The 24,866-nt window shown below is 50.6% G+C and overlaps 1 protein-coding gene across 3 annotated transcripts; it reads left to right on the top strand.

Annotated features, from left to right (window-relative positions):
• Positions 1–97: 97 nt before the first annotated feature.
• On the top strand, positions 98–24,425 carry EARS2 (glutamyl-tRNA synthetase 2, mitochondrial). Of its 3 annotated transcripts, none has more exons than XM_059155439.1 (9): positions 104–287; positions 2,899–3,054; positions 6,180–6,369; positions 9,406–9,878; positions 11,197–11,305; positions 13,798–13,951; positions 14,073–14,203; positions 17,186–17,321; positions 17,757–24,425. In XM_059155439.1, exons 1-9 carry the CDS (start codon positions 149–151, stop codon positions 17,838–17,840), a joined length of 1,572 nt encoding a protein of 523 aa, XP_059011422.1. In that variant the 5' UTR covers positions 104–148; the 3' UTR covers positions 17,841–24,425. The 3 variants fall into 3 exon arrangements, with proteins under 3 accessions (XP_059011424.1, XP_059011422.1, XP_059011423.1); XM_059155440.1 differs by lacking the exon at positions 104–287 and adding an exon at positions 2,190–2,364; XM_059155441.1 differs by lacking the exons at positions 13,798–13,951; positions 14,073–14,203 and having other exon boundaries at positions 98–287.
• Positions 24,426–24,866: the final 441 nt, after the last annotated feature.

Here is a 24,866-nt window from a genome sequence, read left to right as displayed (position 1 = left end):
GCAGCCGCGCTGGGGGGCGTGGACTTGCAAAGTAGGAGAACTGCGCCTTTAAGGGGCGGGGCCGCGCCCGCTGTGGCAGAAGCGGATTGGCTGGGAGAGGCCCCGGAAGTGATGCACGGGGAAGCCCACGTGTGCGCTTCCATCCCACATGGCGGTGCTCCTGAAGAGGTTGCTGCAGTCGGCGAGGCACCCTGCGGCCTCGGGCCGGCCCACGGGACGGCGCGAGGCCAGCCTGGGCACTGATCCCGGGGCTGTGGTGCGAGTGCGGTTCGCCCCCAGTCCCACAGGTAACCTTGGCGGACGTGACGCTGCAGGTCGATGTCCCCCGTCCCGTGCCCGCCCCCTGAATGTTCCCGGACGAATCCCTTCCGGTGGAGTCTGACCGGGGTGGGGGTGGGGGTGGGGGTGCAGCGAGACCCCATTTGACAGAGGCAGAAGCAGGTCCACGAGCGTAAATTACTCATACAGCCAGGAAGTTCTTTGTGTGCCATCCCTTTAGGTCTCTCATCCGCGTACTCAGTAAATGCGTATCGAATACAGACCGTGTACTAGGTACGGTCCGAGGCCTTGGCATACAGTGGTCATCGGGCACGCACGGCTCCGGTTCTCAAGAAGCCTACACGGGAGTGGCCGCGACAAACCACGTGCAAAAGGAACTGCCTTTAGACAATCGCATGGGCCATGTGAGAAATGAAGCAGGGTAGGGACCCGACGGCTAGGTAGGAAGCTCAGAAAGGCCTTGTTGAGGACGTAGCATTTGAGCTGAGAACCCAAAGACAAGCTAGCCGCCCAGAAGCCTGCAGGAGGAAAGAGGAAGCTGCAGGTGCAAGGCCCTGTGGTTAGTGGTGTTGGTGCTCATTAAGCCAGAGAGTGAGGCGGGGGGCTCATTGTTTACCCTAGTGGAGATCTTGTTAGAGCCTCCCCGCTAGTTCCCCCGGTTTTTTTTTTTTCTCAAGGAGCCTGCCACTTGCCCTCTCAACACGGAGCGTGCCTCTCATTCTGGATCTTAGGGTCCGCATGTAAGGCTTCCCTTCCCTGTGTGACAAGACCCCAGCTACACAGAGTGACAGGATCTTTCACTGCAGGCAGTCGGGTGCAGAGTGGGCTTCTCAAACCATTGTGACAGGACTGATTCTGAACTCCCCAACGATTATGGATCAGTATTTTCATAGAACCAATATAAATGAGTAAGAGGAGAATTATTAAAAGCGTACAAAATGTGAGCCTATGTTTATTGGGTTCACCGATACAAAGTTACTCTGTCAGATTGCTATTAAGTTTCTAAACGTTTATTCTCCGTTTCCCTTCGTGGTTGTGAACTGGCAACAGTTTGCAGACCAGCATTGGTCTGCCCCTTCTTTGCAGAGCACTCAGTAGCTGGTTGCCAAAGGCTGGGATTGTCGGGTCCAGATTGCTGGTTTTGCCACTTCTCAGCTGTGTGACATGGGCAAATTGCATATCCTTCCTGAGCTTCTGAGCTTTACCCTCTGTCAAACACGGCTAGTGATGGTACCTGCCTTATGGGTTTGCGCTAATGCAGCTGAGGCAATTAGCAAGGACTGGTACTCCTAGAGCTTAATAAACAATATTCTCTATTATAGTTCTCATTTTCCTTGCTGATTTGCATACGGAAAAGGCTGTTGACTACAGATAAAAGAATTATCAAGCAACTGAGATCACTTATTGCTAAAATTAATGGAAAGCTGTACTTCGATCAATATTTAGGTCTCCCAACAGCTGTGTAAAGGAGGTTTCCATTTTTTGTTTTTAATCTCTAACAGATGAGACTAAGCTCATACCAGTGAAGTAGAGTGCCCAAGGGATAGCAACCAATAAATGGATGCAGAATTTAAATCCACATTTATTTGATTTAAGAGATCTTTCTTTCAGTTACCGAACCCCCATCTTCCATCTTGGGGACCACTGATTTTGTGGTAGCTTTGCGATAACTAGCAGAAAGTCACACATAGGGTGCCTGGGTGGCTCAGTGGGTTAAGCCGCTGCCTTCAGCTCAGGTCATGATCTCAGAGTCCTGGGATTGAGTCCCGCATCGGGCTCTCTGCTCAGCAGAGAGCCTGCTTCCCTCTCTCTCTCTCTGCCTGCCTCTCCATCTACTTGTGATTTCTCTCTGTCAAATAAATAAATAAAATCTTTAAAAAAAAAAAGAAAGTCACACATAATCAGTGTTGAATGGGAGTTTACCTGACTACAGAAGAGGCCTTCGTGTCCTGTGCTGCCTCCTGTTCCTGTAAATGCAGAGAAGCTCATCGTGGAGACAGGGCTGTGGCCTGGACAAGAGAAGACAGGATAAGGGGAAATGGCAAAATGCTTAATGTGAATCTTTCAGCCAGGAATGATGGAAAGGTAAAATCTTAGGAGTTTGAACTCAGGTGAAGAGAAATACAGTGGAATCAACTATTACTTTTGCTTATTGCTTGAGGTCAAACTTCAGATGAAAATCAGAGTATATGCAAAATGTAATTGTATGATATCTTCAGTTTGTAATTAATTTTTTTTTAACCCAAGCACATTGTTGAATTTGCACACATTAAGTGCGCATGTGATATGGTTTCCGTGGATAATCCTCTGCTTGTCCTCATTTGTGTAAAACTTGGCCTTGAAGCAAATCTCAAAATAGAACAGAGGGTGCAGCTGGGGAGAGTTGGAGTCTTTACAACATCACACGCTGTAAGACGTGTCTGCTACTTCCAGAATGAGGGGCTAAGCGAGTGGACCACTCCTGTCCTCTGTGGCCATCTGACTCGGTCCTGGTTAGAAAGATGGGATGGGGTAGCTGTTTTTTGAGCTTTGATATCCCTGGGACATCCTGTTCCAAGCGGGGCTTGCTAGTCAGTTCATCTTCCCTCTCTTGTCTGAGCTGCTCTCTTCTTTTCTCAGGCTTTTTGCACCTGGGTGGCCTCCGCACTGCCTTGTACAACTATATTTTTGCCAAGAAGCACCAGGGGAGTTTCATCCTTAGGCTGGAGGACACGGATCAGACCCGCCTTGTGCCTGGGGCAGTGGAGAATATTGAGGACATGCTGGAGTGGGCAGGTGAGGCAGGCCGGGGAAGGACCCTCCTCCAAAGGGGAAGAGGGAGCAGGGAGAGGAGCCTGTAGGTCTTCTCATGGGGCCCAAGATGGAGAATGAGGACTTCCTGGAGAGATGGGTACATTTGTGCTGCCTCGGGTGGCATGTGCCTCCCTAAAACACGCTGAAGCTCCTTGAGGAAAAGCTCCGAGGCTGTTCTGGGGTTCCTGTTCTTACCTCAGGATTTCAGGTCCTGCTGGGAGCCAACAGGAAACACAGGCCAAGCATAAGATGGAGCTGGAGAGGCGCGGCCTGTAGTGAGCAGGAGAAAGCTCCCGCCCCCTGTTCCCGTGTGGGAATGCTGGCCCAGTTCGTTCAATCTTCTCACTTCCCAGAGGAGCCAAAAAACCAGGTTTTTATTACTTTTTTTTTTTTTTAAATGAATACTTCCTATTGTTAAACTTGAGCCCAGATTTTTCTTTTTTTAAAAAACCACATTGTGTGAGCCAAATAAAATGTGTGCAGCCTCTAAAATCAGTCTTCGGGGACATTTAATCCAGAGGCCTCCTAGACACCAGGAGGACAAGGAGGAGTGTATGTTCCCTTGGTCAACAGTCGTCTGTCTGTCAGGGCAGGTATAACCAGTTAAGCTCCACAAGGAAAAACACCAAGACTTTTATGAGATGTGTATCTTATTCTCAGTTAAACTATTAACGAGACTTTGGGTTCTCAAAGGGCAGTCACCGATTTCCTTTGTACCTTCTGTCATAGAATGTTATAGTAGATGCTTAATCAGGATTAGTTGAATAGGAGTGTCTGGGTGGCTCAGATGGGTAGGCATCTGCCTCCAGCTCAGGTCATGATCCTGGGGCCTGGGGATTGAGCCCCATGTCAGGCTCCCAGCTCACCCGGGGCGTCTGCTTCTCCCTCTCCCTCTGCCTCCCTCCCCTGCTTATGCTTTCTCTCTCTCTCAAATGAATAAATAACATCTTTTTTTTTAAAAAACCAATTACTTGAATAAAGGAATTCATTCACGAAGATCACTTACTATAATGAGGGTCCTGTTCTAGCCCTGAACAGAGACCAGTGCCCAGTAAATAGGGGAGGACCGATGAACAGATTAATTTCTCCTCACCGTGACATTAAGTGTTGATGAGTGCTGTGGAGACAAGGGTAATAGGTTGGGGAACTGGCAGGGAAGGGTGCTGTCTCAGTCAGGGTGGTCTTCTCGGAGGAGATGACCTGAAAGCACGAGATTGCACAGTGAAGGGCCAGCCATGTGGTTACCTGGGCGAAGACTGTTCAAAACAAGAGGGCAGAGCAGATAGGAAGGCCCTGCTGTAGGGTGTGTTAGAGGAGCGGCGAAGATGCCGGTGTGGCCCAAGCACAGTGAGAGGAGCAGAGGGACTGCACATGTGAAGATGGGTTGGCTAGAGCCAAACCAGGTAGCACCAGGCAGACCAGGATGAAAACTTGGATTTCAGGGTGCGCCTGCGACCCGTCAGGTGCTGTACTAGACACAAGCAGTACAGTGATGAACAGGTCCCACCCTCTGAGCCCCTGGTGTGGCACAGTTTCGTGAGCGTGGCCTGCAGTGCCTCAGCAGAGCTCCCCCACACCACCCCCTAGCCTTGTGGTGAGGCAGAGGGAGTGGCTGATTTCTAGAGCTTCCTGCTTCAGGAGTCACTCTGTGTTTTTTGTTTTTTGGTTTGTTTTTGTTTTTGCTTTTTGTGGGGTTTTTAAATTATTGTTACTATTTTGTAATTGACATATAATTCACCTGATAGGAAATCCACCATTTCAAAGTGTACAAATCGGTGGTTTTTTTTAGTATATTCGCTGTGGTATGCCAGCCATCACCAATATCCAATTTCAGAACATTTCCATCCTCCCAAAACAAAATCCTGCCCTATTAGCAGTCACTCCTATTCCTGCTTCCTTTCAGCCCCTGGCAGTCGCTAATCTATTTTCTGTCTGTGCAATTTGCCGATTGTGGACACTCTCAGGTAGATGAAACCAGATAATACATACTTTTAGTGACTGGCTTTTCCTTAGCAGAGGGGGTTCGGTGCTATAGCACATGTCACTACTTCATTCCTCTTTGTGACCAAATAATATTCATGGTATGAAAATACCACCTTCTGTTCGTCAGTGGTTGGGCATTTGGATTATTTCCACTTTTTTGACTTTTTTTTTTTTTAAAGATTTAGAGAGAGAGCAAGGGGAGAGGCAGAGGGAGAAAGAGAATCTCAAGCAGGTTCCCTGCTGAGCACAGAGCCCAACTCGGGGTTCAGTCTCATGACCCTGAAATCATGACCTGAGCTGAAATCGAGAGTCGGACGTGTCACTGAGCCACTTGGGCGCCCCACTTTTTTGAGTCCAATGAATGGAACTGCTGTGTACGTTTACTTACTAGTTTTTAACCTGAACATACATTTCCAGTTCCCCTAGTAGAACCACTCTTAAGCCCTGGGGCTTTCCAAGTGCTGAACATGTTATGGTTAGGCCACGAAGGGGGTCCCACATCTTCAGGATCCCTCTGCACAGCTTCTCAGACGCAGAACCAGGGGTCCAGCTGGGGCCTGCCGGGTTGTGCCCCAACCCATGCTTCCTTCTCCTGAGGGCTGTTCCAGGCCTGGGCTGCCCTCCCGCGCCCTGGGGACTGATGGATGGAAAGGAAGTGCAGTCAAGAGCATGGACTGCAGAGGTGCCTCCGTGACTCTTCATCTGTCGGCCCCACGACCTTGGACCCTTAGCCTCTCTTATCTCTCAGCTTATCTGTACCAGGAAAATCGCAAGCAATAGTAATGACCTCGAGGATTGCCCTGAGGATCACAAGCTTTCCTGTATGCCTGCAGCACATCAGACAGTGCCCAGGAGCCAGTGCTGCAAGCATCTTCATTATTATTATTCATTTTTTAAAGCTTTTTATTTATTTATTCGACAGAGAGAGACAGCAAGAGAGGGAACACAAGCAGGGAGAGTGGGAGAGGGAAAAGCAAGCTTCCCGCCAAGCAGGGAGCCCGATGTGGGGCTCGATCCCAGGACCCTGGGATCATGACTTGAGCCGAAGGCAGACGCTTAATGATTGAGCCACCCTGGTGCCCCCATTATTAGTATATGGTGATCATGGTCTCTTGCTGTCACAGGCATCCCGCCTGATGAGAGTCCCCGCCGGGGAGGTCCTGTTGGGCCCTACCAGCAGTCCCAGCGTCTCGAGCTATACGCCCGGGCCACAGAAGCGCTGCTGGAGTCCGGCGCCGCTTACCCCTGCTTCTGTTCACCGCAGCGGCTGGAGCTCCTGAAGAAGGAGGCCCTAAGGAACCACCAGACGCCCCGGTGAGAATCCCATCCTCTCAAGGTTTCTTGCCCAAAGTTGTGTATGTCCCTGGGCTGTTGCTGCATAACAGATCAACCCCAGACTGTGGTCACTGCATGGCCTGTGTGGGTCAGGAGCCTGGGCTCAGCCTAGCCAGCTCCCTCGGCTCAGGGTCTTTTGCAAAGCTCCAGTCAAGGTTCGGGCCAGGTTTGCGGTTTTCTCCACGCTTGGCTTGCGGAGGATCTGCTTCTGTGTCTCTCGTGAGGCTGTTGGCAGACCTCGGGCTGCGCTAGCTGTTGCCAGGAGATGCCAGCTCCTTGCCATGCACAGGGCAGCTCCTGGCACAGCAGCTGGCTTCTCTTCGAGTGAGTCAGACGGAAAGCAAAAGAAAGCAAGCAAGACAGAAGCCAGAGTCTTTTCGTAACCAAATCAAGGAAGTGACATCTCATCACTTCTGCTGCATTCTGTTCATAAGAAGGCAGCCATAGGTCCATCCTGCACTCCAGACGAGGGGATGCCGCAAGGGCAGAGACCCTGGAGATGGGGCTCACGGAGGCTGTGACAGAGCTGCCTGCCACATTAGCTCTCGGGCAATACTAACGTGTCATTGCAAAATGTTTTCAGGTCCAGAGAGATACAGATGCAGAGATCTTTCTGAACCCTGATTCTGGCCACTCAGTTGCTCTTGCCATAGACAAATGGCTGTTAGAAGTTTCTTAAGTCTCCTCCAGAGATGCTCCACATAGACCCTGAGAAATGTGTATTGTTTCTCTTCTCCCCACGTTCCAATGCAGCACACAATATGCAGACTGGGCAACTTCCCGTTCCCACTTAACCATCTCGAGGAGACCCAGTCTGCGCTGGCCCATAGGCTTTTTCTTTGGCTTGGGCAATATTCCGCTGTACAGAGGTACCTGCCCTTAACCAGTTTCTTACTAGGGAATCTTTCTGCCATTTTTAATCTGTAGTTCTAACAGAAGAGCTGGGGTGGATCACGGGGACATACATCGTTGTGTGCACACGCGGAGCATTTGTTGGAGACCTTCCCAAATGCGGAACTCCTGGGCCAGTTTGGAGCTTTGATAGACACTGTCCCTGTGGCCCTTGACCACCTTGATTCCTATCAGCAGTGGCAGCAGGACACCTGCGTTCTAGTCATTTATTTATTTATTTATTTGGTTGGTTTTAAATAATTTTATTTTTATTTATCTTTTTATTATTTTTGTTTGCGAGAGAGAATGCATAGGCATGCGCATGCAGGGAGGGTGGGTGGAGGGGCAGAGAGAGAGAGAGAGAAACCCAAGCAGACTGCACGCTGATCACAGAGCCCAATATGGGGCTTTATCTCGTGCCCCTGAAACCAAGACCTGAGCTAAAATTGAGAGTCAGATGCTTGACTGGCCAAGCCACCCAGGCACCCCTATTTTTAAAGAATTTTAAAAACTTGTTTTAAGTTTATTTAAATAATTTCTATACCCAAAATGGGGCTTAAACTCATAACCTCCAGATCAAGAGACATACATTCTCCTGACTGAGCCAAGGCTCCACACGCACTGTGGGGCTTGAAGTCACAAACTTGATATCAAACTTGAGCCACCCACGTGCCCCTCATCGCAGCATTGCTCTTTTATTATAAACAGTCTGCTTGTCCGTTGGCAGAAGGTTCTCTTTTAAAATCATGGTCAAGTTCTGCCATGGAGTTCATGCAGCGGTTTACCGATTGAACACTTAGCGCTGTGTTAGGAGTGTGTTTTCAAGCTTTACGTTTTCTATCAGGATGCTTTGGGAAGGGGCGCCTGGGTTGCTCAGTGAGTTAAAGCCTCTGCCTTCGGCTCAGGTCATGATCCCAGGGTCCTGGGATCAAGCCCCGCATCGGGTTCTTTGCTCTGCAGGGAGCCTGCTTCCTCCTCTCTCTCTGCCTGCCTCTCTGTCTACTTGTGATCTCTGTCTGTCAAATAAATAAATAATTTTTTTTTAAAAAAAGGATGCTTTGGGGAGCAAGTAATGGAATGCCCTGTGGAAAAGGGACAAACCAGGGGCACCGGGCTGGCTTGGTTGGTGGAGCACTCGACTCTTGATCTCAGGGTCATGAGTTTAAGCCCCATCCCGGGGGTAGAGTTTACTTAAAAAAATAAAGAAAAAAAAAGGGACAAGCCAGAGTTTCTCATACTTTAATGTACAGACAGCTCACCTGGGGATCTAGTCAACACGCAGACTCGGATCCACCAGGTCTGGGATGGGGCCCAGGATGCTGCATTTCGGACAGGCTCCTTGGTGGGGCTGCTTCTGGGAGTCCACAGACCATACTTGGCGTAGCCAGGGCATAACTGACAGACATTTGCCACTTCCTTTGCAGAAATCTGGAGGTGAGGCAACAGCTCTTTCTGACCATGAGTCCTATCCCTGTGCTTTAATAAGACTACTTTTTGCACCCCCCCCCCCGAAAAAAAAAAGTCTGGAGGTGAGAGACTCAAGGATAAAACCAGCAGCTTCAAGACATCAGGGCTGCATTTTGGCTCCTCCCGGCCTCCCCTGCCCCACCCCCTATCTGTTGTACGGGGCTTCAGTAGCCCCAAGCGTCTCTCCTCATAGGACAACAGCTAAAGAGCACAGAAGCAGAAAGCAGGGAATAAAAAAGGGGGTTTTCCTCTTGTGGCTTTCACTCCTTTCCGAGGACCCTAACCTCCCCTTCCCCCAAGCAGACTTTTACTTGAGTCTCAGTGAATGTAGTGGTCTTGCCTGGCCCAGCGGCTGGCATGGGGGAAAGAGATTGCACGATCGGCTACACCAGCAATGATTCCGCCCCTGGGCTCTGCATTTCTCCATTTCCTCGCTAACGAAGAAGAGGGACAGGTTGGCAGGTGGGCATAAGTGTCTGCCGTGTTATTATCTCACTCGGTTTTCCACCATAGCCCTCTTCTTACGCCTGTTCGAGACTGGAAAGAAGGCTAGAGAAGTAAAGGACTTGGCAAGCTTACCTAACTATCAGAGATGAAGACAGAACTCACCTGTGTCTTTGGTACCCTGAGCTACTGTGCTACTCTGCTTCCTGACAGGTATGACAACAGGTGCCGGAACCTGAGCCAGGGGCAGGTGGCCCAGAAGCTAGCCCAAGGCCCCAAACCTGCAATCCGCTTCCGCCTGGAGGGGGAAGCACCAGCCTTCCAGGACCTGGTGTACGGCTGGAATCGGCATGAGGTGGCAAATGTGGAGGGGGACCCAGTCATCCTGAAAAGCGATGGCTTCCCCACGTATCATCTGGCCTGCGTGGTGGACGACCACCACATGGGCATCAGCCACGTGCTGCGTGGGTCCGAGTGGCTGGTCTCCACCTCCAAGCATCTGCTTCTCTACCAGGCCCTGGGCTGGCAGCCTCCTCACTTTGCCCACTTGCCCCTGCTGCTCAACAGGGATGGCAGCAAGCTGTCCAAGAGGCAGGGGGACATTTTCCTGGAGCATTTTGCGGCCGCCGACTTCCTGCCGGATGCCTTACTTGATATCATCACCAACTGTGGCTCAGGGTTTGCAGGTACCCACCCCTGGGAGATTCCAGCAGTGAGGAGCGGGGGGGCTTTGGTTCAGGCCTGCCTGGTCTTCAGCCCTGGCTGCTGCCACCTGCAGCCTGCCCAAGTTCATTCTTGTGTTTATTGAACCAGAAATTGTGTTAAATGCTGGGGCTACAATAGCTAACAAGATAGATGTAACCCCTGCGCTTAAGGAGCTATAGTCTTGAGCCTCGCCTGCTTCATCTGTAAAATGGGGATAAGGGACTCCCTCAGAGGGTTAGGATGCACTGAGTTTATGAGTACAAGGCAGCCAGCCAAGTGTCTGCCACGCAGTAAGCACAAAAATTACAGATCTTTTTTTTTTTTTTTAAAGATTTTATTTATTTATTAGAGAGACAGCATGAGCCAGGAGGAGGGGGAGAGGGGGAGGGAGAAGCAGACTCCCCTCTGAGCAGGGAGCCCAAGGCAGGGCTCAATCCCAGGACCTTGGGATCATGACCTGAGCTGCAGGCAGCCACTCAACCAACTGAGCCACCCAGGCCCCCGAAAATTACAGATCTTACGATGATGACAATTATATTACTACCACTGTGGCAAGTATAAGTTCCAGTAGTATTACGAAGCTTACTATGACCCTAGTTTACTCCAGCTGAGCCTTTATTTGGCCCAAGACTTAGAACGCAAAGGTTAAAGCAACAGCAAATTAGGGTGACCTCTTTGTGGAGGGGGTTTCTGAAAAATGCGGCAGTGGTAGTCTGCTTATTGTTCCTTCTGCTGTTACCTGGTTTGCTCCTTGAAATATCCTTGGGAGGTATGTATTATCACTGCTATTTCTAAGAGAATTGAGCGGCTCAGAGAGGTTTACTAAAGTCACACAGCCTGTAAGGGACATGGCAGAGGCCCCCTTGAGGGCCGGCCCTGACCACACTGCCCACCGACTGTATGGGGCGGGGCTGCTGCTCAGGAGGAGGGGCTCCCAGCAAAGTAGTTCTCAACCCTGCCTATGCTTGGGAGTCTCCTGGGAAGCCTGTAAAGTGCACTGATGCTCAGACTGCATCCCAGAGCAGTGGAATCACAGTCTCCAGGCACTGCTGTTCCTGCGGCTCGCATCTTTGGGGGCAGTGAGGGTCATTTAGCCTGATTGTTTTCAAACTTGTTTCTTTCTGAGTGACAGAATCCTTTCTGCAAATGAGAGCTCATTCGAGCCCTTGATCTAAAAAAGAGCTAGAAGGTAAATCCCTTCAGTTGGAATGCAGTGGGGAGGCCAGAAGGTGCTCACCCAGCCTTCCTTGTGACTGAAAGGAGAGGCAGGGGGCTGAGGCTGGGCATGTCTGCTTGCAGAGAACCAGATGGGCAGGACCTTGCCGGAGTTGATAACACAGTTTGACCTGACCCGAGTCACCTGCCACTCAGCCCTGTTGGACCTGGAGAAGCTTCCCGAATTCAACAGGTGAGTGGGGAACCTGTGGTGGGGGGCGGCTGGTGGGAAAGGGCTTTCTCGATGATGATGGGCCCGGGGCAGAGGGTCTAGCAGGCTTTGGAGTCACATGGACCTGATTTGACTGTGGGCTCAGGTGTCTAACATTCTGTGACCTGACACAAAGTTTGTAAGTCACCTAAGCTCCCTCTCTTTCCTCTTCTTGAACATGGGGCTGATAACAGGACCCACCTTGTGCAATTGTCTTGAGAGTTCAATAAAATTAAGTGTTGCGTCAAAGTCCTTGCGCAGCCTCTGGCACATAGAAAGTGTTCAGTACGTGGTAGGTGCTGTTTTTGTCATTGCTATTGTCCTGCCCATCCCGGGCCTGGATTCTGTTAACCACGGCCTGGAGAAGGGGGATCTTCATCTTGGAATCACCCCCCACCTCCCTCAGCCAGCGGTGAATGAGCACTGTCTCACAGCACCTGTTGTACATTTCACGTAGTTCTTCACTCAAACTTCTAAACCCAGTTACGGTTCAGATCACTGTTGACATATCCGTCTAAGGGCCTCAGTGGTAAAGCCAGCGGACAGAGGTGTACTTAAGGGACAAGGGACTCAGTGCCCTCTCCTGAGCACTGGTTTGGAAACAGGCTTCTCAGTGCTTTACTTGTGTGAGCCCAGGGAATTCACATGGACTGCAGGTGTTTTAAGGATGTTACTTCATTTATTTCTACCGTTGGACTTCTGAGGTCGGTTGCCCAACTAAGCTCTATTTTGCAGATGCAGAAACTGAGACCTAGGGCAGTCCCATGACTAGCCCAAGTTCACACAGTAAACAGCAGGCTTCTCTCGAGTGGGGCATTCCGGAGCGAATGTAACTTGTACGCTACCTGATTATAGGGGAAGCAGTATCTCAGGGAAATGGAGACAGGATGGGGGAGATAGCTGGTGACCCATTCTAGTCCCCCCCCCCGGAGCATGAGGGCAGCCAGAGGAAGGTAGAGGTGGGCTTTGCTCAGTATGAATCAGGGAGGAGATGCAGTGTTGGAACCGATGGCTGTGGGTCTAATGCAGGTAAAGCTGTCACGTTTAGATGTTTCTAGCATCAAGCCACTGCTGTGATTATGTCAGTGCTAGTAGTAAAGGCAGTAATAGCTGTCACAGCAGTCCTAGAGGTGCAGTGGGAGTAGTAACAGTAAAGACCATCTGTTAGCACTTCTGCCTCCCGGGCCCTGGACCGGATGAGTGTTATCTCAAGCTTGGCCACTAGGGTCCCTTAATTGCTTGCTTTCCACTGTCTCATCTTGCTGCTAAGGCAGTCTTAGGAACAGTTTCAGCATGTGGTATTAATTCCTTTGTAAGAAAACCGTTCTGTTTTTCGGAGAGTTGTATGCTCTAGATAGCTTCCCAGAGGGTCTCCTCCTTCCACCACTGACACGCGGGAGCCTCTGTTCCGACTCCCTGCCCACCTCCAGTGGCCTTGAGCTCTGTGCTTTACAGATGGTCCCTCATTTGATCTGCACAGTGCCCTGTGATGGAGGCCCCCCACCTCCCATCATCCCCATGTGATTGGCGAGTATCCTGAGGCTCTGAGCGTGCGTGTAACTTGCTGCAGACATCTCACAGGGCTGGTCTCATCCGTAGGCCTGGCCGGTTCCAGAGCCCAGGAGATCCCCACCGCTGCTGCCCACCTTCCGCGCCAGGGACCAGGGCGAAGTGCCTGCAGATTGGCCCTCAGGTCCCTCTGACATTGCTGGGGGCAGGGTGAGGGCAGCTTAGCAAGGGGACTGAGGACTCACAGTGCCTGCTTGGAGGCTTTGCTGCTTCCAGAGAGGGAACAAGGCAGGAGAATTCTAGAAAGGTGAACATTCGAACTGATAAGAAAACCTGAACGTTTTAACTCTGAACGTTGGATTGAAGCAGATCTGTCCTCCAAACTGTCCCCTGGCTTTGAATCCTCCAAATCCGTATTCTTAACCTCTGCCTTTTTGTGCCAGAGCCCCCTGCTTAGAGCTGTGCCAGGAGGCAACACCGGCAGAGTCTGTCTTGTAAACTCAGGTGTCTGTAGAGGCCAGGCCAGCAGCATAGGGGAGGGTGGCCGCCAGGAGAGGCCCTGGAGAGCAGAGGGCTGGGCAGACTGGAGTGTTCTGTGCCTGTGAGCTGGGCCTTCTCCACTCCATGCTAGCAGTGAAGCGTGAGGAAGGCGGGCCCTTTGCAGCCAGATCTTCAAATTTCCTGAGAGAGGCCAGAAATCTCTATTTTTATGTGATCTCTTCCTTGTTTAAAATGTTAGCTCCTATTTTAGAAACAATAAAAACAGGATATCTCTCAGGGTTGCTTGGGACTCTCAGGCTGCTGCAGACTTTGGCTAGATCCCTTTCCTATATATTGTTTCCAGGGTGTGGGATGGGCAGCTCACATAATGTGTCATGCTTCCACCCCCCACAAGCTCCCCTGCGGGGAGAGGGTTTGGGGCTGGTGATGCCAGAGTCAGGACAGTCCCTTGGTCTCTCTTACAGGCTGCACCTCTGTCGGCTGGTGAGCAGCGAGACCCAGAGGCGCCAGCTGGTGGGGAAGCTGCAGGCCCTGGTGGAGGAGACGTTCGGGGACCAGATTCAGGACAGGGAGGTCCTGGCCCCAGCCTACGTGGAAAGGATCATCCTGCTGAGACAGGTGTGGCGTTGAGGAGTCGCAGGAGATTGAGGGAGTGGCTGGTGCCCCGTCACTGCCTGTCCCGGTGCGTTGGAGCCCTGTCCACAGCGCTCCCAGTGACTGCCTCTTACCCCCCACCCAGGGTCACATTTGCCGCCTGCAGGATCTGGTCTCGCCAGCATACTCCTACCTGTGGACTCGCCCTGCAGTGGGCCGAGCACAGCTGGGCGCCCTCTCAGAGAAGGTGGATGTGATTGCCAAGCGTGTGCTGGGGTGAGTTCCTACAGGCCAAGCCCAAGGCTCTGCATCCGACTTCCCTCCCTCTCCCAGGACCCTTCTCCCAGGGCTGACTGTGAGGTCCCCGCACCAGCCTCCATGGCTGGCAAGAGGGTCTGGACAGAGCTGATTGGGTCTGTATGGAAGAGAGGCTTCCCCAGAGGACCCCAGACCCTCCCCGAAAGGGGCGGCATGTTTGGGCTTTGGGAGTGGGTCCCCGTGGCTTCCCTCCCAGTACCGCCACTTACCCGGTTATTCTCCTGCCCACACGGCGTCGCTGTGGCCAACTTACCACACCTCTTTGAGCTCCCATTTCCTCGTCTCCAAGGTAGAGATGACATTACAGTCCTTACCACGACAGGAACAGAAGTACAACCAAAGCTGACTTAAGCCGAGCCTCATGCAGGAGCCAAAACTGTGTCATCAAGACCTACTTTTTCTCTCTGCCCCTTTGACCTTCTGTTCCACACTTCTCCATGCTGGCTCCTTCCTCTGCAGGGAGTCTGTGCTGGGTGGGTGGAGGGTGGGACTCTATCAGACGACAGAGGGGACAGAGCTGACCCATGTGGAAGTGGCCATCCGAGGCTGGAGAGCTTTTCCCATGTCTCAAGGGTCTTGCTGTCCCTAGATTTTGCTCTGGTCTACGCGGTACGTGGTGGCTCACAGATCATCCAATGAAACCAGAACAAGAAGGAGGACAAGGGAAGGACAGGACACTCCTTCCCCTTCCAGACCTGACTTACGGGTTACACGTTCATTTCCGCCCGTATCCTGCTGACTAGAACGCCTGTCTTGGCAGCCATAGCAAGCCACAGGGGAGTTTGGAAAGTGTCGATTTTTTTTAACTTGGCAGCCATGAGGCTGGCAAAAAATTTTGTCTCTGCCTGTGAAAAGGAGAAACGCTGGAAGGGAGCATTAGTAGCCTCTCGTATCTGCGCCAACACCACAGAGCCTCAGCCGTGTCTTGCGATGAGCTCCGATGGAGCCTGGTTAGCCTTGTTGTCCTGTCTCCGAACCAGTCATTAAAGCCTGGAGAGCGTAACGTACCAGTCAGTGCAGGTTAGCTTATCCTTCTCCTGGGTTCTAAATGGACCCCCAGCCAGGGCACATGGGCTGAGAATGGGAGCCAGGCAATTCCCCAAGATTTGGGCTATCAGGAGGAAGGCAGACGGATGGTGGGCAGCAAAACCCACAGTGTCCTCTTTACTTATCTCCTTCCGCCTTAATTGCAGAGATTAAAGTAGGTAATAAGTGTTTGCTTGTGCACATGCCCTCAGTGGGCTGTTTTATACGTTCTGTACATTAGGTACATAGATTCATGCGAGGGCTGTGTGTGTGTGTGTGTGTGTGTGTGTATACACACTTAAATTCACAGCAACCTAATGAAGGAGCAGGTTAAAATGTTATCCCCATTTTATAGATGAGAAAATCAAGTCGGAGTCGTTATGAGTGTTCTTTTTTGGCAAGTGCAGTTCTGAGTGCCTGGGGAGTCTCTTGAAACTCGAGCGCACTAGTGAGAGAGGATCTCAGCTGGATCTCAGGAAAGTGGACCGAGGTGGCTGGCCTCTTGCATTTTGGGTCTGAAGTGCCTCAAGCTGTGTGCAAAGAATGGTTGTAGTAAGAAGGGGGCACCAGGCCGGCTAACATGGAGCCCTGTCCTCGGTGGCCCCCAGCAGCGGACACCATGACCTTCTCCTGCTTTGGGAACTTTCACCGTGGCCTACTTCATCACGTCCAAGTGCAGCAGCCTGCCGAGTACAAGGCCTTCTGGAAGCGCATGCAGGCTGGGGTCACCTATCTCTTCGTGCAGCTGCATGAGGTGCTGTTCCTGGCCACCAGGAAGGTGGCATCTGTGACTTCACTGCGGAGTTCATAAAGGCCAGTATGGATGTGCAGGTCTGATAGGCCTAAGTCTTACCGTGTCCCAGAATGGAGGCAAGGGGGCATGGTTGCTGCCCTAAAAATTAAAAAGGAAGGAAGGAAGGGAGAAAATGTGTGTAAGCAAGTTGGTGGCGGTGGTGGTAGGGGGCTGGGGTCTCCTGCTATCTTTCCTCCTGCACTTCTGTGCGATTCACCCCTCCCCCTCATCCCCAGGAGTCTTCCTTCCACTGCATTTCAGGTGATTTCCCAGAGAGCTTCCTTCTTCCACCCTGTGTCTAACCTGTTCTTAAGTGCGTTTTGTTGTTGTTTTGAAGATTCTCTTGCAAGGTCCCTCAGCTCTTGGACAGAAAAATGTCAGCTACTTCATCTTTTAATGAAATACAAGACCAAATACTTTGGAGTACTTACTGTCTATTCAGGCAGTGAATGTACTTAGTTCCTGACAAGTTTTAACTTAGCCCTACCAGCACCCTGTGAGGTGCAGCCACTTTACAGATGAGAAAACAGGCATAGAGATCACTTAACATTGAGGTAGAAATTAGTAAATTTCTTATTATGGAGTTTTCCTATATTGAGCTTGGATTATCTGTGAATGTGGTCCCTTGGTTGTTTGTCTTCCTCAGCTTGGATGGGGATGAGGCTAATAGATCTTCCTTCCCTCCCTTCGCCCCCAAGCAGGCTTGAATACAGGCCTGAAGAGTCCCAGCTGACTGTTAATCTTCTGAAATCCTCCCTCTCACGTACTGGCCACTGGCCCATGCAGGCCCCCATAGACTGGCTCTTTTATAGTCTTTTGTTGGCTTTTTTTTTTTTTAAGTTTATGTATTTATTTGCTTACTTATTTATTTATTACTATTATTATTTTTAAGTAGGCTCCATGCCCAGGGTAGAGCCCCATGTGGGACTTGAACTCACAACCCCAAGATCAAGACCTGAGTGGAGATCAGGAGTCAGACGTTTAACCAACTGAGCCACCTAAGCGCCCCTATTTATTTTTTTAGTAATCTCTGCACCCCGCATGGGGCTTGAACTCACAACCCTGAGGTCAAGAATAGCATGCTCTTCCAACTGAGCCAGCCAGGCGCCCCTCTCTTCTAGGCTTTTAGAAGGACCCGATACAAGCTTTACTCAGGACATGCTGAATAGCAAACTGAAGAAGGTATCCGAAGGCCTGGAAGGGACCAAACACAGTACTGTGATGCGGGTCCTCCGAGTGGCCCTCAGCGGGCAGCTGGTAAGTGGGCAGATGGGCCGGATGGTTCCCTGGAGCTCCCCATTCATCCATTCAGCTGGCATTCACTGGCCGGCAGTAAGCTCTGATCTGGGGGTACAAAGACAAATGGCGCAGGATCGTCCCCTTCAGTCATTCAGCAGATAGTATGTATGGAGTGCCCACTGTGCGTAAGCACCATGTCGGGTACAGTGGGCACAGCAGTGAATGAAACCCACTCCCGGCCTGCCTGGAGCTGGCCATTGACGGCCGGGGAGCGGGGGGTGGGGGGGGCCAAGAGCACGGGCTCCTGGGAGTCAGCCTCAGCCGCAGAAAGTAAAGACAGTAGAAGGCTAACTGTGCCCCTTGGGGTGCAGGCAGCAACACTGGGGTTCCCTGGGTATTCGCTCATTCAGCAGTTTAAGGCAATGAGGCCATGTTTTCTCTTTTCATTCTTAGCAAGGACCCCCTGTAGCCGAGATGATGGTGTCCTTGGGAATGAGGGAAGTGCGGGAGCGAATACAGAAGGTGCTTTCCAGCTAGAGAGAAGATGTGCAGGAGAGTGGAGACGGCCCTAGGAACCTGGGCGGGCCTGGAAACCGCCTTCAGAGGGAAGCTCGTGGAAGGAACCCCGAGTGGAAACAGTCTCCGAGTGCACACCCGCTGCTTCTATGGCCTCTTCTCATCTCATGTCTGGTCTGGACGGCACGTTAACATGGCGCCGGTTAGGGGCAGGTTCACACTTGGCTCAGGCTGCCAGACAAGTGCCTTAAACAACAGAAAATGGTTTTCTCACAGTTCTGGAGTCTGGAAGTCCAAGGTCAAGGTGTCAGCAGGTGGGGCTTCCCATAAGTCTCTCTCCTTGGCTTGCCCACGGCCACCTCTCTGGGTCCTCACGGGGTCTCTCTGGGTGTTCACATCTCCCCTTAAAGGGACGTGGGTCAGGTTGGAGTGAGGCCCATCCTGGTGGCCTAGCTGTAACTTAAACCCCAACTTTAGGGGTCCTGTCTCCACATCCAGTCATGTCCTGAGGTCCTGGGGGTTAGGGTGTCAGCATGTGAGTGTTGAGGGGATGCAGGTCGGCCCTTAACAGTGTGGCAGCTTCCTGGACATTGGATCTCGGTTCTCGGGGCCTATTGGGATGTGGAGCAGGGCAGGGTGGCTGGTGCATGCAGGGCTGAACTGGGTGGCAGACCCTCTGGGGCGTGGGAGAGGAGAAGTGACCGTCTGACGAGGGTGAGCACTGCGTTTTCTACTGCTCTTTGGCCTTGCACGGGGGCGTCCTGTCTCTCCTTCTCTAAAGGTCATCCCTTTCTCGCCTCAGTTCTCTAGGACTTGTCCTTGGGCTGAAGACCTTCACCCTGCCTCTTTCACACCTTTTTCTTCATGTCTACCTCTTCCTTCTGCCCATTTTTGTAAGTCTTCATATACAGGTTTCTGAAATAAGATGTTCTTTTTATTTATTTATTTAAGTGATTTCTATGCCCCAAATGAGGCTCAAATTTACAACCCCAAGGTCAAGAGTCACATGCTCTTCCAGCTGAGCCAGCCAGGCACCCACCCCTGAAGTAGATGTTCATACTGGGGTAAATAGAAATGGAAGGAAGATGATGGCTGTGTATAAAGACCGTACTGGAAAAAGAATAAATAAAATAACAATTTTTTTAAAGATTTTATTTATTTATTTGACAGACAGAGGTCACAAATAGGCAGAGAGAGAGGAGGAAGCAGGCTCCCTGCTGAGCAGAGAGCTTGATGCAGGGCTCCATCCCAGGACTCTGGGATCATGACCTAAGCTGAAGGCAGAGGCTTTAACCCACTGAGCCACCCAGGTGCTCCAAATAACAATTTTTTTAAAAGACCCTACTGGGGCTTCTGTAGAGTTTCCCCATGTGGCAGCCAGCCTCCAAGTGAGAAACACGGTCGCCCATCCCCATTTAGTTTCCACAACTCTGTAAGAGAGGTATTCTTATTTGTGTTATAAGTAGGGAAACTGAGGCTCAGAGGAGTTAATGAACTGTCCCGAGGTGGTAATGTGAGGCAAAACAAGGATTTAAACTCAGACTTAGGACAACCCGGGGTCAAGTTCAACTCTTAACTGCAGAGTGACATCAGAGCCTCTGCTTCTACAACACAAAGCACAGTTACAAGAAACTGGCTCATGAGTTGGTAAAGCTGCTGCCACTTCCTCAGTTGGAGGGAGCTGTCTACAAGTGGCATGTGTCTTCAGATGGGGGGGGGTTGCCCAGTATTGTGGGTGTGTGTGAGGGACTCCACACATTGGAAATAACCTCAAGTCCGTCACCCTGTGCTTCTGAGAGCATAGTGAAGTGGTAAAGGCCATGGAGGCCAATTACTAGATCCAAAAGCCAGTTCTACCACCTACTCACCATGTGATTTCTGTCCCTCAGTTTCCTCATCTGTAAAATGGGGCTGGTAAGTTTTCCTTTCTCAAAGAGTTGTAAGGATAAAAATAGATGCTATATGGAAAGTTCTTAAAACTGCCTGGCACTAGGGGAGCCTGAGCTCAGTCGTTAAGCATCTTCCTTCAGCTCAGGTCCTGATCCCAGGGTGCTGGCATCGAGCCCCGCTTTGGGCTATCTGCTCAGCAGGGAGCCTGCTTCTCTTTCTGCCTACCTGCCTCTCTGCCTACTTTTGATCTTTCCCTCTGTCAAACAGATAAATAAAATCTTTAAAAAAAAAAAAAAAAAAAAACTGCCTGGCACTTAACCAATGTTATCTATTACCATCATCACCACCAGTATTTTCATTCTTAGAAAGGGCAGTCTTGTTTGCAAAGCATAGAAACAGACTAACTTTAAAATATATATATATATATTTATTTATTTATTTGAGAGAGAGAAGGAGCAGGGGGTGGGGCAGAGGGAGAGGGAGAAGCAGCACCCCGCTGAGCTAGAAGCCCAACACAGGCCTTGATCCCAGGACCCAGAGATCTAACCTGAGCTGAAGGCAGATGCCACGCAGGCTCCCCTCCCCCTAAACTAACTTGAACTGCAAAAGGAAGAGAGAGTTAGGACTCTCAGAGATCTAAACAGGAGGACTTCCAGCTAGACCTTTCAAGAGATGAAATCTGTACCTGCCAACCTGCTGGGACCCAAGAAGCTCACTTCTGTCCCTCTGAGACCACAGTTTCTAACCTTCAGCTGGGTCCACTCCACTCATCTTCCCTCTGCAGGCCGGCTTTCTCTTTCTCTCTGTACTTGGCCAGCAACTGCCCCAGCACTAAAGCCGAATTCTCTCTTATCCTACATTCCCAGTTAGATAACTAGCATTCCATGTCCAGATTCCCAGGAGGAATCTCATGGGCCTCTTTAGGGTCAGCTCTCTACGCACGGTTCAGTCAACTGTGACCAGTGGGACAGTCCCACAATAGCACCGTGGCTGCAGGAGGGCCCACCGTACTGAGTAGGGAGACTGGTTCCTTCCCCTCAGCACATTCTCTGTGTCACTCAGGATCTTTTCTAGAAAATGATCGTTCTGTAACCACATTTGGAATTTCATTCCCATTGCCTTTATCCTACTTTGTTTCTACATAATACTTATTCCTATACGAAATTATATAGTATACTTGAATGTGTTTACTGCCTCCCTTGCTCTAAAGAACATAAGATTAAGACGGGCAGGCAGTCTGTCTCGTTCTTGGTTATAACCATAGTGCCTGGCCTATTGCCTGACACACAGTAGGGAATCAAGTGAAGATCTTATAGGAAAAATAAGGGCCCCATCAGTCAGAACAGTGGGTTCTTAGAAGTGGCAGTAATCTTCTGGTCTAACTGCCAAATTCTAATAGTTTCCCAACATCACTGCAAGATTTGCAATTGTGGTTAGCAGGCTGGTCTGTGGCCTGTAATTTGCTTTGAATCCAGCTCTCTGTGAGGCATAGCCTTTTTTCTTTTTTCTTTTTCTTTTTTTTTTTTTTTAAGATTTTATTTCTAAGTAATCTCTATACCCTACATGGTGCCTGGACCCACAGCCACAAGATTAAGAGTCACATGCTCTCCTGACTAAGCCAGCCAGGCGTCCCTCTATGAGACAGACTTTGGACAAAGACTCTGAAGTGAAGGGTGGGGACAAATGGAAGTCGCCTATTCATCAGCTAATATATTCGTCATACGACAAAACTGCTACCTTCCCAGGGACCGAGAGTGTTGAATACTTAGACAGTGAGTACCCTCTAGCTGATAGCAGGGTCCAGAGAGGGAGGCTTTTATTTATTTATTTATTTATAAAGATTTTATTTATTTATTTGACAGCAGAAATCACAAGTAGGCAGACAGGCAGGGGCGGGGGGCAGCAGGCTCCCCGATGAGCAGAGAGCTCAATGTGGGGCTCAATCCCAGGACCCTGGGATCATGACTGGAGCAAAAGCAGAGGCCTCAATCCACTGAGCCACCCAGGCACCCCATTTTTTTTTTTAAGATTTTATTTATTTATTTGATCATAAGTAGGCAGGCAGAGAGAGAAAGAGGGAAGCAGGCTCCCCACCGAGCAGAGAACTGGATGTGGAACTTGATCCCAGGACCCTGAGATCATGACATGAACTGAAGGCAGAGGCTTAACCCTCTGAGCCACCCAGGCACCCCCAGAGGGAGGCTTTTAGTAAGTTCAGGGGTACCAGAAGCTTTATAGATGAAGTGACCTTTGAACAAGGTTCTAAGGGGTGAGTAGGAGTTTCCCAGGTCTCTGGGTGTTGGAAGGGTATTCCGAGTAAAAGGAGGAAAGGAGAACTTCACAAAGATGAGCATGGTTGGAAGTAAGAGTAGGAGTTGAAGGGGTGTAGAAAGTGGCTGAGAAACCAGGCAGAGGGAAATTCCAAATGGCCCTTTTTTTTTCCTTTAAGATTTTTCTTTATTCGACAGAGAAAGAGCATGTGCAGGAGGGGCAGAGGGGGAAGCAGGCTCCCCGCTGAGCAGAGACCACCCCACCCCCCACCCCCCAGTGGGGGTCTCAATCCCAGGCCCCTGGGATCATGACCTGAGTTGAAGGCAGACACTTAACTGACCAAGCCACCCAGGCGCCCCCCAAAATGGCCCTTCTTTGCCAGGTTAAGGGTATCAGGGTACACCATCTGATGGAAATAGCAACAAAAACAACTGGGATTCAAACCAGCTTAAAATAAAATCTAGTATTTCATGTAACAGGAAGTTCAGGAGGTAAGGCAGGCTCTAGGGTTGGTTAATTTAACGTTCAGTGACGTCCGTAAGGACCCCAGGTCTCTGCGTTTCCATCTCTGCTGTATTGGCCCCAGCCAATAGCCTTGGGTTGGTTTCCTGTGCTGACAATTGGCTCGCCTTAAGAGCTTGGGCCTCTCTGCACTTCCTCCTTCGTGTGCTGTCAGAGATGATGGCTTTCTGCAGCTCTCCCTAAATGCAAAGGAACTTTTCTCCAAGCACCCTTTACTGCTTTACTTCCCCATTCTTGAACTTCTGGGGAAGGAGAGGAAAGCATCTGCATAGGTCGGTCAGACCCAGAGCTGGGGGCAGGGCAAGCTCTTCCCTGAGGTACACAGCTGGGTTGGGGAGCCCTGGGCACTTGAACACAGTGCGGGTTCTCTTAGTGAAGACATGAGTTAACTCTTCGGGAGATGGAAGGTGAGGAGCCTTTGAAATGTTTTGAGCGAGGAGGCGACATGATCGGATTATTTGAAAGCTCCTCCTGAGAGCTTTGCTGCTGCGAGATGTGAGCGGAAGCAGACCAGAAGCAGGGAGCCCTGGTAGGAGATGATGGGGAAAGGAGGCTCGAAGGAGGGCTGTGGTCGGGTGAAGCCGCGCTTCCTCATCACAGCCTGACCCTGCTCTGTCTCCCCAGCTGCCCTTCACGCCTCACAGCCCCTCACATGCCCTCTTGTCTGGCTCCAACCACAGAAGCCTTCCCGAGGTCCCCAGTCACATCTCCTTCCTGCCTTCGTACTGCTGTTCTCTGCGGCTGGAAGACCTGTCTCCCCGCTCTTCTCTGGCTGTGCCCGGTCACCTCCGACTTCTTCCCAGGAGGTCTTCCTGTTGTCTTTCTTCAGCAGCACCTTCTTCCTTTCCAAAGCACACAACTGTTATGGGTTCCGTGACTGGTCGGCTATGTAAGGAGTCCCGCGGTGATTTGCTGGTGTCAGGAAGGTCCAGAAGGACGAGGCTTCCTACCTTCACCATTGTACCCCTGGTGGTGAGAGTAGCTCTGCTTCACACGGTGGCTGCCCAGAGACACTGTTGAGTCACAGACCAGATCCACCTCTGATTGGATCAGATGGTCAGGGTGAGCAGTCACGTGCACGGGTGCTGGCTTCCCTGAGGTCCCTATGTTTAGCGAGAATGCTGCAGTGTCCAGGAACTTCACATCACTGGGGGTAACTATCATTAGTGAGTCACCGGATATGAATGTGTTGTTTTTTTTTTAATTTGGAAGGCAATACAAGTTTGTCTTGGCGCTGTGCTCATTATCATGGCCTGGGGGATCTCCAACTTATCCTTTATAGCTGGGCCGAATGTTAGGGTCATGGCCTTTTCCTCTAGGCCAGAACCCCCTCAACTCTGCCCCCTCCCACCACTTCCCCAATCCTGATGGCAGTAGGACAGCCCAGCCAGAGAGGGGAGGCTTTCATCACCTGTAGAACACCTCTGAACCGAGTCCATTCAGTTCGAGCTTTATTCATTCATTTGACAAATACCTGTTGTGTGCCAGGCCCTCTGATGCCTGGGGATGTGGAGAGGAATAATAAAGGCTCATTAATTATAGACGCTCAGGGGTGCCTGAGGGGCTCAGTCTGTTAAGCATCTGCCTTCTGCTCAGGTCGTGATCCTCACATCGGGCTCCCTGCTCAGTGAGGAGTCTGCTTCTCCTCCTCCCCCCTCCCTCTGTCCCTCCCCCGGTCCTGTGCCCGTGTTCTCTCTCACTTACTCTCTCAAATAAATAAAATCTTTAGGGGCACCTGGGTGGCTCAGTGGATTAAGCCGCTGCCTTTGGCTCAGGTCATGATCTCAGGGTCCTGGGATCGAGTCCCACATCGGGCTCTCTGCTCAGCAGGGAGCCTGCTTCCCTTCCTCTCTCTCTGCCTGCCTCTCTGCCTACTTGCGATCCCTCTTTCTGTCAAATAAATAAATAAATCTTAAAAACTAATTAATTAATGAAATCTTTAAAAAATGATAGACACTCGGTCGACAGGAGTTTCTCACCCCCAATTATTTATATGTTTGTATGTGTGTATTTACATTTGTTAAGCTTTAAAAAAAACAAAACAAAACAGAAGGTCCCCCACCTCAGAGAGCCTCTCACGTGAGACTGACAGTCAGGCAGGTGTGTAGCTCATGGTGGAGAACCAATGGAATTGCTACAGGGATATGGAATCCCTGGGTACGGGGGTGTGTGGGGGAAGCCAGTCAGGGAACGTTTTCTTTAAAAGGAGTTCGGTTTTGCCTTTTGATTTCAATTTCAGATAAATAGTGAGTAATTATTTAGCATAAGTATGTCCCAGGCAATATTTGGGACATACTTGTACTAAAAAATTTTATTTAACTGGGTTTCCCTTATTTTTATTGGTTAAATGTGGCAGCCCCACAC

Source organism: Mustela lutreola, chromosome 17 (assembly GCF_030435805.1).
Source record: "Mustela lutreola isolate mMusLut2 chromosome 17, mMusLut2.pri, whole genome shotgun sequence".
Lineage (NCBI taxonomy): Eukaryota > Metazoa > Chordata > Mammalia > Carnivora > Mustelidae > Mustela > Mustela lutreola.
The sequence above is the reverse complement of the archived record's forward strand: the minus strand, read 5'-3'. Positions and strand labels throughout refer to the sequence as shown.

Bases quoted from the DNA above. Each gene is read 5' to 3' on its own strand.
- EARS2 (XM_059155439.1), top strand. From the start codon at position 149: ATGGCGGTGCTCCTGAAGAGGTTGCTGCAGTCGGCGAGGCACCCTGCG. The intron at 288-2,898 runs GTAACCTTGGCG...TTCTTTTCTCAG, and splicing joins GTTCGCCCCCAGTCCCACAG to GCTTTTTGCACCTGGGTGGC. The intron at 13,952-14,072 runs GTGTGGCGTTGA...CCCCCCACCCAG, and splicing joins GGATCATCCTGCTGAGACAG to GGTCACATTTGCCGCCTGCA.